Source organism: Saimiri boliviensis, chromosome 1 (genome assembly GCF_048565385.1).
Source record: "Saimiri boliviensis isolate mSaiBol1 chromosome 1, mSaiBol1.pri, whole genome shotgun sequence".
In the NCBI taxonomy this organism is placed as follows: domain Eukaryota; kingdom Metazoa; phylum Chordata; class Mammalia; order Primates; family Cebidae; genus Saimiri; species Saimiri boliviensis.
In genome coordinates, this window is record NC_133449.1 from 228,330,442 (window position 1) to 228,345,563 (window position 15,122).

Sequence of the window (15,122 nt, forward strand, 5' to 3'; positions counted from 1 at the left end):
CTGGGCATAGTGGTGTGTGCCTGTAATCCCAGCTACTTAGGAGGCTGAGGCAGGAGAATTGACTGAACCCGGGAGGTGGAGGTTGCGGTGAGCCGAGATCGCGCCATTGCACTCCAGCCTGGGCAACAAGAGTGAAACTCCGTCTCAAAAAATAAAAAAATAAAAATAAAAAAATAAAAAAAAATAAAAATTTAACATATGATTGTTTTCAGTTATAAACACAATCCCAACAGAACTAATGGGATGATGGACAAACAAAAAGGGGCCATGTAGAAAAACAGAAAGAATAAAAACTTTCACAAAGATATGTAACAAGAAAAATAATAGGGGCCGGGTTTGGTGGCTCACACCTGTAATCCCAGCACTTTGGGAAGCCGAGGCAGGTGGATCACTTGAGGTCAGAAGTTTGGGACCAGCCTGGCCAAAATGGTGAAATCCCTTCTCTACTAAAAACACAAAAAATTAGTCAGGCATGGTGGCACATACCTGTAACCCCAGATACTTGGAAGGCTGAGGCTGAGAATCGCTTGAGTCTGGGAGGTGGAGGTTGCAGTGAGCTGAGACTGCGTTACTGTATACCGGCCTGGGAGACAGAGCAAGACTCCGTCTCAAAAAAAAAAAAAAAAGAAAGAAAGAAAAGAAATGAAAAAAGAAAAAGAAAGAAAAATAATAGGATCCCAAAATTAAGATTAAATATATCAGTTGTGTCAGTTAATTTATAAAGGATAAGTTCACCTATTAAAAAAAAAAGGGGGTCAGAGATTCTAACAACTATCTACTGTCTTTAAGAGACATACTGAAGTCACTAGGACTTAAAAAAAGAAAAGGAGTATTGGTGCAGATATACTGGGTAAATGCAAACTCAAATAAAGTAGGTCTCATCATGTTAATATTAGGCAAAGTTGAATGCAATGCAAGAGGCATTAAATAAAACAATGTGGGTTACAGTAGAATGATAAAGAGTGTAATCTATAATGAAGATATATAACTCGCATTTTATGTGGCAAATAACAAAGCGTCAAAGTACATAAAACAAAAACTTCATAAATAAGCAACTATCAGGTTTAATATGTTTTAGTTCTAGAAAAATTGAACAAATTTGAGGGGAAATTATACAGATAATCTGCAAAGTATAATTCATATGATTAAAATCATCATAAAACAGGGTCTGGGCGTGGTGGCTCCAGCACTTTGGGAGGCTGAGGTGGGAGGATCATTTCTATCCAGGAGTTTGAGACCAGCCTGGGTAACACAGTGAGACACCCATCTCTACAGAACATCAAAACTTAGCTGCTCATGGTGGCATGTGCCTGTAGTCCCAGCTACTCCTACTCCGGGGGCTGAGGTAAGAGGACTGCTTGAGCCTGGCAGTCAAGGCTGCAATGAGCCTGATTACACCACTGCAGTCAGTCTGGGCGACAATGAGACTTCATCTCAAAAAAAAAAAAAATAATAATAATTATAAAATAGGACATAGAAAATGTGATTAATATAATTAATTTACATGGGATCTGATATAAGGGTCAACCAAATAATAAGTATTATAGGCTTAGCAGACCATATAGTCTCTGTTACACTACTCAACTGTAAACGCAGCCACAGACACCATATAAACAAATGGTCATGGCTGTCATCAAACTAAACGTTTTTTACTAAAACGGGCAGTGGGCCAGATTTGGTCAATAGGCTATAGTTTTCCACCTCTGATCTAATGGTATAAAATTTTACATATACTTGCATAAAACTTTACATCCTGAGTACAGGAAAAGCACCTTTTATTCAAGCACTCATAGGAGAATTTTTAAGACAGTCGAAAGGGTACAGATGGTATTTTCTGACCACAATGAAACAAAACTCAGTAACAAAAGGAGAAACAACCTAACTTCTATGACAGAAAAAACAGAGTGGCTCAATCAATAGCCACTCCAACTCATTTGTTGCATTCCTTCCTGTGGACAAGAGCTGGAAGACCCAAGTCTGCATTTTTCCCATTCCCTTGAGACTAAGGTTCCGTATGGGCCTGCCTTTCACCAAATAGACAGATCTATGAGAGAACGTGGAAGCAGAATGGAATTTTGTAACGGGAAGGCCACATGGCTGCTCAGGCATCTATCATCTTCCAGTCTGGATTTTCTGCAACAGTTGCAGTAGAGCATCTGGTATCTAGTCATTATCTTTGTGAGCAGCAAAGGAGAGGTGGCAGCAATGAACTTTTTACTGGCACAGTATAGTGGGACAGTGATCCTGACCATACCGCTTCTCATTATAAAATACCTAGGCTTGATCCTTTATCGCTTTCAGAAACCCTGAATATTAAATAGACTCTATAATAAAGTCCTGTCTTCATAAACTGGCAGGTGTGCTTTGTTGTCTGTAACTACAAACTTGTTCAAAACAACCCCAATCACTTCAAGGTTTTAAGCTGTTTAAAGCTTTAAGACTCTTTTAAAGATACTAAGTGGCAGGGCCAGCACTAGAAGTACTGTTTGTATTGAGCCATAGAGACTCAGTTGAATGTACACCATATGTTGTATCACTCATATTTCAACCAATGATCGGATGAGTCACAGTTAGATGAGTATCTTTGGAGTCTAAAGAAAGACTGGTTAGTGCTCTCTCTGCATGTCCTCATTTTGGGTGGAAATCATGAGCTAAGGTGAACAATTTTTCTTTCCTCCAACTACAGTGAATAATAGATGTCATAAAAAATGATGGCCTGTCTAAAATACACACACACACACACACACACACACACACACACACACACAATCCTTTCTATCCCAAAATGATGGCCCTTCTGGTTCCCCTTTGGATCCTCTTAGTAAAATTAAACTCAGGGATTAAAACACACATACACACACACACACACACACACACACACACACACACACACCCCCTACCTCTAAAACAACCCACTGAATCCAAGTTAATCCTTTCTATCCCAAAGCTGTAAGTTGTTCAGCAAGTTCAGAGTCATTTGGGAACAAGGGGAAAGGCATTTCAGAAAAACTAACATCAGGTTTGGGACAATAAGAAAAGGTAGAGAAGTAGGAGGTAGCATGTGAGAGGGTAATGGGTACAGGCAGGTGCAAAGGACAGCACACAGGAAGTTATAAATTGTTCAGTAAGAGAGAAGGGAGAAACAGCAAGTACAGAAAGAGGAGGACACATTGGGCTGCTAGGACCTTCGAATCATTAATTCACAAGGCCATAGGCAGGGAATTCCGTGCCAGTGGTTGCTACTCTCCACGCTAGCTGCTGTCCATGTGAGTGCCCCAGACAAAAACTGTGTAACAGGAGCTACACCCCGCATCATTAACATAACCAATCAGGTCTGCCTTCCTAAACAGTTGAAGGACAAAGGAAGTAAGAAAGTGGTAAACTGGTAGAGGGGGTAGGAACAGAGACACCTGGAAAGAAGGCAGTTAAGACAGAGGAAAACCCAAGGCCAGAAAACAGAGCAGAAAGTCGGTAATGGCAGATGCAGCAAAAATGAAGACAGAGAGAAACTGATTCTCTGTAATGATGGAACAGCTGCCAAGCATGGAGAAACAGAAGTAGTGAGAAAGGAAGCTTGCTGTGGATAGAGTGACAAAATAACAGAAATCAAACCACACTGTATTCTGAAAACGATTCCAATTTCTCTTCTTCCATAAGCCCAGGTTAGGCCACTGTTTCTATTTTCCTTTTCAATGTATTCTCCAGTGTTTTTCTGTTCTTGCAACTTAAGAGAATTTATTACTATTTACTAAGTTTGCAGTTATTCATTTAGACACAGATTTATGATAAATTGCCACTCTGAAGGAATCATTTTAGTTTAACAATGTCTTAGCTATGGTTGAGCATTTACATAACATTTTCTTCTGGTTTAGGGCTGATCTCAAACTGACTGAATATAATTAGGTGTCTTGCAATTGATGACCTGCACTCACCTGCCACTAACAAATGTCTTTTTTACCTTTAAATCAGATAGTTTGAAGTCTCTGGTACTTCTGCAGAAAAGTTACCATTCAAAAAGCTACTAATGAACCTAAAAGCCCATCAATGACAGACTAGATAAAGACAATGTGGTACATATACACCATGGAATACTATACAGCCATAGAAAGAACGAGATCATGTCCTTTGCAGGAATATATGGATGGAGCTGGGGAGCATTATTCTTAGCAAACTAAGGCAGGAACAGAAAACCAAATACTGCATGTTCTTGCTTATTAAGTGGGAGCTAAATGATGAGAACTCGTGGACACAGAGGGGAACAACTGACACCAGAGCCTCCTTGAGAGCGGAAGTTGGGAGGAGGAGAGCAACAGAAAACATAACTATTAAGTATTAGGCTTAGTACCTGGGTGATGAAATAATCTGTACAACAAACCCCTATGACAAGAGTTTACCACCTATACAACAAACCTGCACATGTACCCCTGAACCTAAAAATTACAAAAATAGAAAAGATACTATTTCAACTTATTCAACTTATTTCTTCCCACAAATAAGAAACTACATATTCTAACTGCAAGAGAACATTAACTGAAGGACTTAAAAAAAAAATTCAGGGCCGGGCGCGGTGGCTCAAGCCTGTAATCCCAGCACTTTGGGAGGCCGAGGCGGGTGGATCACGAGGTCGAGAGATCGAGACCATCCTGGTCAACATGGTGAAACCCCGTCTCTACTAAAAATACAAAAAAATTAGCTGGGCATGGTGGCGCGTGCCTGTAATCCCAGCTACTCAGGAGGCTGAGGCAGGAGAATTGCCTGAACCCAGGAGGCGGAGGTTGCGGTGAGCCGAGATCGCGCCATTGCACTCCAGCCTGGGTAACAAGAGCGAAACTCCGTCTCAAAAAAAAAAAAAAAAAAAAAAAAAAAATTCAAATCTTACTCCAAGTCTTCTAATATAGGTTTGATTGTTGGATGATTTAATATTGTAGTACAAGTTCACCCACTGCTGATCAGCATTCATTTACACAGGGCCTTACATGCCTGTTGCTTACAAAGTATGAGTTGATTCCCGGGTTCGTTAACAACTCTTTTCTCTTTTTTAAAAAAATAAAGATAGGGTCTTGCTATGTTCCCAGGCTGGTTTCGAACTTAAAGCAATCCTCCTGCCTCAGCCTCCTAGCAGTTTCAAGATGTGAGCCACTATACCTGGCCAACAACGAAATCTATCATGTTTTTGTGCCCACAGTGAAGTAACAGTTTAGAATCCTAGCTTGTGTGCTAATACCAAAGCTACTGACTGATAGAAACCGTAATGCTTAACGTCTTGAAGCAGAGTTGGTCCTTGGGAATATTTTCGTTACCTCCTTTCCTGATAATGCTATAAAATGATTAAAATATTATTTAAAATCTAAAATACTACTCTTGTAGAGTTTATCAACAGTCTGAAGTATCATGCACGCTCTTCATAGGTACTTCTTTAAATCTCTTAACACAAAAATGCAACTTAAATGTTTGCTTTTGCCTGGTATTCTGTTAAGTAATCTAAAGAGCTTAGAGAAATTAAAGACTCACTGTTATTTGAGGAAGTGGCCTCTTCTGATGAATAATGATTTGAAGGCAATATGGCTTTTAAAACTTGATTCTTTAACTGTATAGGAATCACTTAGAATAATGATTTGAAGGCAATATGTGCTTTTTAAAACTTGATTCTTTATCTGTATAGGAATCACTTAGAATACTCAGTTTAAAACTCAAGTGTCCTCTTCACATTTCCATTCAATTTTGCTGTGAACCTAAAATTGCTCTAAAAAATAAAGCCTATTAAAAAAGAACCTATTGACCTTACACCCTTCACAAAAACTTATTCAAATAGACCACTGTAAAATGCAAACTATAAAATCCCTTGCGGATGGAAGAGAAAACCGAGAAGACCTTGGCCATCGCAATGATTTTTTAGGTATAACTCCAAAGGCATGATGAAAGAAAAAAGTGAAAGCGGGACCTCATTAAAATAAAAAACTTCTGCTCCATGAAAGGCACTGTCAAGACAATGAGAAGACAAGCCATGGATGACAAAAAAACATAGCTGATAAAGGACTGTTATCCAAAATATGCAAAGAACACTTGAAATTCAACAATAAGAAAATGAATAAACAGATTAAAAAATGAGCCAAATATCTTGACACCTCACTGAATAAGATAGATGACCAATATGCATATGAAAAGATGTTCCACATCACGTTATCAGGGAAATGAAAGTTAAAATAATGGAATATCATGACATACTATTAGAATGGCCAAAATCCATAACACTGATACCACAAAATGCTAACAAGAATGTGGAGCCACAGGAACTCTGATTCATTGCTGATGGGAATGTGAAATGGTAGTGTCACGTTGGAAGACAGCATAGTGGTTTCTTAGGAAACAGTACATTTACCAGCAATCGCACTCCTTGGTAGTTATCCAAATAAGCTGAAAATGTATGTCCACATAAAAAGCTGCACACAGATGTTTACAGATGCTTTATTCATAATTGTCAAACTTGGAGGCAACCAAGATGTACTTCAGTGGGTGAATGGATAGACTGGGATATATCCAGATGATGGAATATTATTCAGTGCTAAGAAGAAATGAGCTATCAAGCTATGAAAAGACGTGGAGTAACCCTGAGTGCATGTTATGAAGTGAATAATAAGCCAGTCTGAAAAGACTGCCTACTGTGTGATTCCAACTATATGACATTCTGGAAAAGGCAAAACTATGGAGACAGTGAAAGGATCAGTGGTTGCCAGTGGTTTGGGGTGAGTGGGATGAATAGACAGAGCACAGAGGATTTTTAGGGCACTGAAACTATTCTGTATGATACTATAATGATGGTTACATGTCATTAGAAATTTGTCCAAACCCATGGACTGTACACATTAAGAGTGAGCCCCAATGTAAATTATGAACAATGGGTGATAATGTTGTGACAATGCAGGTTTATTGACTGTAACAAACGCACCACCATGGTGCAGGATGTCAATAGTGAGGGGAGGTGGTGTGTTTGGGCAGAGAGTATGTGCTTCCCACTCAATTTTGCATTTAATCTAAAACTTCTCTAAGAAATAGTCTATTTGAAAAATAATAACGAAGTTCCCTAGACCCCACACCAGATGCAGTAAATTGATAGAATCGTAAAGAGTAGTCATGAACCAAGGAGTATGATTTTTAACAAATTTCTTTGGAGGCCAGATCACTGGCCACATGGGGAAGGAAAAAGTGAGAGAACGTGATGAAGAGAGATAGAAATTAACACTGACTGGTATTTCTGTGTCCCAACTTCAGAGATTCAAAGTCAGTAGCTTTAAGGTGGGGCCTAGAAATCAGCATTTAAGAAACTCCTTAGGTGCCTCTGACAGGGCAAGACAGTCCCACCTCCAAAAGGCAGCTTCCTGTAAGTAGGATTAAGAAAAAGGGGCTTGAAGCTGAAAAGGAGGTGAAAATAGCAGATAACATTTCTTTTCTGATGTGAAAATAAAGTACGGTTTTGTCAAAAAAAATAAAAAAAGATAGCCAATGGCAATGAAGAGAGGATCTGAGCAACGGACAAAAGAACTACAGGCGATTCCTCCTGAGGAATAATTATTTCTGCAAGAAGACAGTCTTGCTGTATATCTCACAAAGTCATGTAGGTGCACATTCCTCACCATGATTTCATGGAGAAGAGGCAGATGACATGTTATCTTCAGGGATTTAGTCTCAACAACAGATTAGGTAGCAAAGCTCTAACGCACCAATTAGCAGAGCTGTAGCTTCTAAATGCCACAATACAAAACACTTACCAAGAACAGGCAAAAACAATTGGCAGGTCTTTGGGGGCTGGTTCATCCAATAGGTAAGAAAAAAATGAATTTTTTTAGATGACATTCAAAATGTAGCAAGTCAGTAACTGTGCTCATAAACTAGCACCTATAATTGAGGTAACTGTATAAGTTATTATTCAAAACAGGACACTTTTGAATTAAAGAGGCTTTTAATAAATATGCCATCAAAACAGGTATAGAATAGACTTCCCAAGTAAACCAGAATGAATGGCTCTCAAACTGTGGTACTTCCCTGGATATTAATAAACTGAATAATCATGATATATAATAACTACAATGTTCCACAGAGGAATTGGCCTTAATTACAAAGTTAGAAATCACAGATGGTATTAACACAAGTTCTTTTCTCTCTCCACCTATATCCTTGGTGTGAAACATCAAATAGCCCTTTAATAATTACACAGCACAGCAGTAATTAATATTGATCTCAGAACTCAGTAAAGGTCAACATTAATTTGTAGAATATTTTGGATTAAATCTAGTTTCTACTCTGGAATTCATGCAGTGGGCAGTGTTTCACCAGCCCCATTACCATCACCATGATGACAACAGGCACAAGGTTGGACAAACTGTCTGTAAAAGTTTTTATTTTTTTCTAAAGATGTAGCACACTTCTGTATGGATCTTGAATCCCTAGTGAAATGGAGCCTTCATTATGAAAAGTAACATCTTTTCATTGGGTTTCTAAGCTGAAGGAGTTTGGGGTTTTTTTTTTCCACTTTAACAAATATTAATTAGGGCCTACAGTACGCCACACTCTGCCCTAAGTGACAGATGAAGCAGAGGCCAAATGGACCAAATGACTGTCAACCCAATTAAAAATATTATTTAGTCATTTGTCATCTTTGAGGCTAATGGTTCACAAACGTGACTACACATCAGAATTACTAGGTGAGCTTTTTAAAAAATATTATGCCTTGTCACACAAAAACCTGCATACAAATGTTCACAGAATTATTCATAATAGCTAGAAACCATCCAAATGTGCATCAATGAATGAATGGATAAATTAAAATGTAATGCATACATAAAATGCAATACTTCTTACCAGTTAAAGAGAATGAAGTTCTGATACACAGATGAATCTTGCATCTAAGTGAAAGGAACCAGACACAAAAGACCACATATTCTATGGTTCCGTTCATATGAAATGTCCAAAATAGGCAAATCTATAGAGACAGAATGTAGATTAGGGGTTGTCCAGGGCTGAGGATCTTGGTTGGGGAGGAATGGAGAATGACAGCTAATGGGTACAGGTTTTCTTTGTTAGGATGATAAGAACGTTCTAAAATTGATTATAGTGACAGTTGTACATCCTTCTGAATATACGAAAACCCACTGAATTATTCACTCTAAATGAGTAAATTGTTTAGTATGTAAATTATGTCAATAATAAAACTGAAAAAAGGATACTAAGCTTGGATTTCAGTCCAAAAGACTATGATTCAATTGGGAATCGTTTGATTTTCATATTCAGCACCGAGAAACATTGAGATAAACTGAGTAACTCAAATGCTTAGGTTTTTACATTTCTTTTCCTTAAAATTTTTTTTTTTTGGAGACGGGAGTCTTCCTCTGTCACCCAGGCTGGAGTGCAGTGGTGTTGTTCTCGGCTCACAGCAACCTCCATTTCCAGGGTTGAAGCAATTCTCCTGCCTCAGCCTCCCAAGGGACTACAGATGCATGCCATCATGCCTGGCTAATTTTGCATATCTTAGTAGAGATGGGGTTTCACTGTGTTGCCCAGGCTGGTCTCAAATTCCTGAGCTCAGGCAATCTGCCTGCCTCAGCCTCCCAAAGTGCTAGCATTACAGGCATGAGCCACTGTGCCCAGCCTTTAAATTTATTTTTAGCTTATAAAATTTAATTTTAAAAGTTCATTTTTCCTTCCTTTTTTCTCTTTTTAAATTATAAATTATAGTCCCATGGATTTTCAAATATTGTTATACTAATTATATTATATAAGAATATTTTTAAAACTACATAGGATAGACAGCACTGAGAAGAGATGAAGCAAAAGAAAGGTCAAAGTTGAAACCTGTTAAAATGTACTTGGCTTTTTTTCCCCTAAGGTTGGAATGATTAAACTGGTCGGACTCCAGCCTGGCCTAGATGGTGAAACCCTGCCTCTACTAAAAATACAAAACTTATCTGGGCACGGTGGTGGGCACCTATAATCCCAGCTACTCAGGAGGCTGAGGCAGGAGAATCACTTGAACCTGGGAGGTGAAGGCTGCAGTGAGTCGAAATTGTGCCACTGCACTCTAGCCTGGGCAACAGAGGAAGACTGTGTCACAAACAAACAAACAAACAAGCTGGACTGACTTTAGAAGGCTTTCGAGGAATTGGTATTTGTTACTGCAGAATCATTATCTTTTAATTTGTAATTTGATGGGTAAAAACAGACAAGTCACTTAAAGGAAGACATCACATTAAAAAGTTACTTTCCTTGACATCTGGCCACCAGTCAGCCCAGTCTCTCCCAGCCTTCATCTGAAGAACGGAAGACGTTTAGCTTACAGGTTCGTGCCTATGCAGTACCAGAGGGAATCTGGAGGGCCCTCGCCATGCACCAGCAGCCCTATTCTCACTGGGATGGTTATATGTAATCTTAGAATTGCAGCCCTATGTTGATTACCTGAAACACAAACCCAACTGATTGCAACTTTCTGCCTACCTCCCCATGGCATTCGGGCAGTCTTTATGACTGGGATTTGGCCTCAACGTTTCCTTCAATATCTCAGTAACCTGGCTGGGGATGAGCCTCACTTAGAAATGCAGTTCAGCAGTGCCGGCCTCCTCCTCAGCTTGGAGGAGGCCTGCCCTCCTGCAAGCTGGCCGCCTGGCTAGCATCCTGCTCATGCTGGAGAATCTACCCTGTAAAGTTCCATGCTGTCAGCTGCCAGACACTCTGTGCTGTGTCTGGCAGGACACTGCCAGGACACCATGCTCCTGGAACCCCTACCTGCTTCAGTGTTGATACTGGCCTGGACCAAGCAACAGGGAGAGGTGGCTCCAGATGTCCACCTGGACATTACCAGTGTTTGCTGGTCCCTGAAGCTCCCTCTGGCATGGGCATGACATTCCTGGAGTCATCTCCTTTTCTCCTTGGCCTGCCAGTGAGGTTATGGCACTATCTTTGAAATCTTGTTAGAAAGAATATCAAACATTTAGTTATATACAGTATTAAATAATTTTGTTTTTTAAAATTTAAAGAGTACATTCCAACTAACTCTATTTTAACAGTTTTGAGAACTTGACTATATGTTAGTATTTCTGGAGGGGTGGTAGAATCAATCAAACTAAATCATACTCTAATTCCAAGAAGGTTGGGAGTCAGATAGCTAAAGAGTGACTGACTCAAAGGCGAAGCAACAACTTGGGGATACTGTATTGAGTCCTCTGTCTGGGGTCATTGCTGGGATCACTGAAGGTAATAATCCGGAAGAAGGAATTAGAAATGTTCATCATATGTGGGGAAGACATTTAACTGAGCAGAAATAATAAAAGAGAGGAAAATAGGATGGAGAGCTTTTGTGCAAGATCATATATTTAGAAACAAAAAGAACACATGGATATGGGAAGCCAGATTGTAAGTGCTGTAAAAAACCCAGGGACACAGTTGAGCACGTGTTACCCTAAATTTGCAGGAAGGGAGCACTGTTATGAATCAACTAAGCTATAAGGCTCATTACTGGGAGGATCATACATCTGATATGTTGATGAATAGAAAGGTCCCAAATGAATAAGTTCACTCTTGTGTACTGCACTAGCCAAAGCAGCAACCTTAGTTTCATAATTACACCTAAAAAAATGACAATTTCCAAATACTTGAAAACATCAAAATTCAATAGGACATACCATAATCTATAGCAAGTATTCATTAAATATTTATTACTTGAATGAATGACAAATAATTTCATCCAACAATCTTTAAACTGCTTAATCTGTGGCAATATCTAACCTTTTAAATTTCATGACCTTATTCCTTCTGTGCTCTAGTTTTCTTTCTTTTTTTTTTTTTGAGATGGAGTTTCGCTCTTGTTACCCAGGCTGGAGTGCAATGGCGCGATCTCGGCTCACCGCAACCTCCGCCTCCTGGGTTCAGGCAATTCTCCTGCCTCAGCCTCCTGAGTAGCTGGGATTACAGGCACGCCCCACAATGCCCAGCTAATTTTTTGTATTTTTAGTAGAGACGGGGTTTCACCATGTTGACCAGGATGGTCTCGATCTCTTAACCTTACGATCCACCCGCCTCGGCCTCCCAAAGTGCTGGGATTACAGGCTTGAGCCACCGCGCCCGGCTGTGCTCTAGTTTTTAAAAGCTCGATAATTCTACTTCTTTTCTTTTCTTTCTTTTTTTTTTTGAGGTGGAGTCTTGCTCTGTTGCCCTGGCTGGACTGCAGTGACGTGATCCCGGCTCACTGCAACCTCCGCCTCCTAGGTTCAAGCGATTCCCCTGCCTCAGCCTCCCAAGTAGCTGGCACTACAGGAATGTGCCACCAAGCCCAGCTAATTTTTTTTTGTATTTTCAGTAGTATTTTTAGTACTTTGTATTCTTAGTAGAAATGGGGTTTTGCCATGTTGGCCAGGATGGTCTTGAACTCCTGACCTCAGGTGATTTGCCTGCCTTGGCCTCCCAAAGTCCTGGGATTGCAGGCGTGAGCCACCATGCCCAGCCAATTCTTTTTATTTCTTGTCAAAAAGTCTTATGTTCTTGGTGGATAAACTGGTTGCATAATAAAACTATTTTAGTTCAAATGGAAAGATAGATTCCTGCCAGATTCACCCAGTTGCCAATTATCTGAACTGAAACAAATAAAAGTATGAAGTAAATTTTTACATCACCCTCCAAAAGCTTGTGAATTATATTCTACCACTTAAGGCATAACTGGACTTTCTGTCCATGAAATTTTCTAATTAAAAGTGGAAGTCTATTCAAGAGTGTTTATACTTAGAAAAGATAGGAAGACAGGAACCTGAAAAAGACTGTCTTGAGAAAAGCCTCTGTTTCCAATAGGAATATACCATGGTCATAATTTTATGCTCACATGTCACACAAAGATAGGCTGTTACTGGAGAGTTATTTTGCACAGTTGGTATTTTTAATTCTCCATTTTTTTGTTCACAAATGTAGTCTTCATTTTAATGAGGAAGAGAAGTCTGTGTTTCTTCCATTTCCAACTCCTCTGTCCACTTCTGCAGGTCTTGTGCATTACTCATTGTCCATAACTTTGCAAAATACTTTAGTCTCTTCCTGGGGAAAAAGAAAATACTACTTATTTAATAAATGAATACCAGGCAGACTCTATAGTTAGGAAGCTGTGTTGTCACCCTTCAGAGCTGCTACTATAATCAAGGGACCCAGGTTATCAATTGCCACTACTGCCTCTGTGCCTTCTCCTAAAATCTCTACCCCCACCAACCCAGAGGGGAGAAGCTGACCTCCTTCCCCTTCAAACTCTGCTAGAGGCTGGTGGTGTGTGCTTATTTGCACCTGAAGACAAAAAACTCCTGTGACATGTTCCCAGGATGAAAAGTAACACCAACAAAAGACAATAAAGCTAATTACAGAGTAAAATATCAGCATACCATAGACTTACTTTTTTTTTTTTTTTTTTTTTTTTTTTTGCAGAATAGCAATCCAGTTGAGTATTTTAGGGTCTGCAGCTAGAGTATCTGAATTCCAATTACTGCTCCACCATCAACTAGCTAGGTGACCCTGGGTTAGTGTCCTGTCCTTGCTGGCTTCACTTTCCCCAAATATACTATGGGGATAAGGCTGCCATAAGGATGAAATGAGTTAATGTATGAGCACAGTAACTGGCACAATGTGTAGGCTGCTGCAAATGACTGCTCAGAATGATTTCTACACACAGTAACCATTCAATATATGGTAACTATTATAACAAATCCACACTAAGGCCCAAGATTCTGTTTGATTTCTTTGATCTGGCCAAAGGAATTTATATGATAAGCACTTTTAGGAAAAAGGTAAAATAACAAATACAGTATCTTGATAAAATTATCAGATTCCATTCCCATGCAACGTCTTCTAATAATTCTCTTAACTTGTCAAAATAACTTCATGAATTTCAAAATGTCACTTACTAGTTGGAAGAGTTAATATATTTATGAGTAATCTGTGAAATTTTTTGCTCTTGCTTTATAGGCTCTATAGCAGAAACAAGAATATATGAAAATACAGAATTGCCATATTTTATTACTATCTTGCATACATTTCTATAGCAAATATAGAAATTGACATACTTTGTTGCTATCTTGTACATATATCCTTTGTAGTAAAGTTTTATTCTGGCTTTTTTTCAGAGAAAAAGAACAATAATAAGATGACAGCTAAAGAGAATTTAAATTTGTCTCTGGACTTTGCAGAGGAAGAGGGTTAAGTTTATTTTTAAACTCTCACAGATAACTTTCCCTCAGGAAAAATTTTATATTAATCTGCCTTGTAACAGTTATAGGCTGAAACTGATCATGCCACTTTGCTTCTGTTTTGGCATTGTGATTTGGAAATGAGCCAGAAAAGAGTGTCACTAGAGGAGGCTGTGTACCATTTGTAGAGTCCAGTACTCTGGACTTGGTCAACTATAGTATACCAAGGTGGAAGAGTGTAAGGCGGAAGCACAGGAGGGAGGAGGTAGGGAAAGAGAAGTTAATTGTACTACTGCACCTTGTTAAACAAGTTAGTAACTGTTTCTTTTTTCTTTTTTTTTTGAGACGGAGTTTCGCTCTTGTTACCCAGGCTGGAGTACAATGGCGCGATCTCGGCTCACCGCAACCTCCGCCTCCTGGGTTCGGGCAATTCTCCTGCCTCAGCCTCCTGAGTAGCTGGGATTATAGGCACGTGCCGCCATGCCCAGCTAATTTTTTGTATTTTTAGTAGAGACGGGGTTTCACCATGTTGACCAGGATGGTCTCAATCTCTTGACCTCGTGATCCACTAGCCTCGGCCTCCCAAAGTGCTGGGATTACAGGCTTGAGCCACTGCACCCGGCAGCAACTGTTTCTTTAGCTAGTTTGATAGGCATTATTATTTCAATATTGAAATCTGGTAATAATTCCCAGAACCAAAGAATATTCTTTTTTTTTTTTTTGAGATGGAGTTTCGCTCTTGTTACCCAGGCTGGAGTGCAATGGCGCAATCTCGGCTCACCGCAACCTCTGCCTCCTGGGTTCAGGCAATTCTCCTGCCTCAGCCTCCTGAGTAGCTGGGATTATAGGCACGTGCCACCATGCCCAGCTAATTTTTTTGTATTTTTAGTAAAGACGGGGTTTCACCATGTTGACCAGGAT

General features: G+C 39.5%; 2 protein-coding genes across 5 annotated transcripts in view; both read right to left on the reverse strand.

Annotated features, from left to right (window-relative positions):
- The window catches only part of RASGRF2 (Ras protein specific guanine nucleotide releasing factor 2), a 374,367-nt gene extending 361,422 nt beyond the window's left edge, over window positions 1-12,945 (reverse strand). Inside the window, exon 1 of the mRNA XM_074384260.1 lies at window positions 12,860-12,945. The gene's annotated coding sequence lies outside the window, so the exon portion shown is untranslated. The remainder of the gene's footprint in view (window positions 1-12,859) is intronic.
- Window positions 7,939-15,122, reverse strand: part of MSH3 (mutS homolog 3) — a 265,070-nt gene continuing 257,886 nt past the window's right edge. For all 4 annotated transcript variants that reach the window (XM_074384262.1, XM_074384265.1, XM_074384261.1 and 1 more), the window contains one exon: window positions 7,939-13,065. In XM_074384262.1, coding sequence (XP_074240363.1) covers window positions 12,954-13,065 — 112 coding nt within the window. In that variant the 3' untranslated portion in view covers window positions 7,939-12,953. The remainder of the gene's footprint in view (window positions 13,066-15,122) is intronic.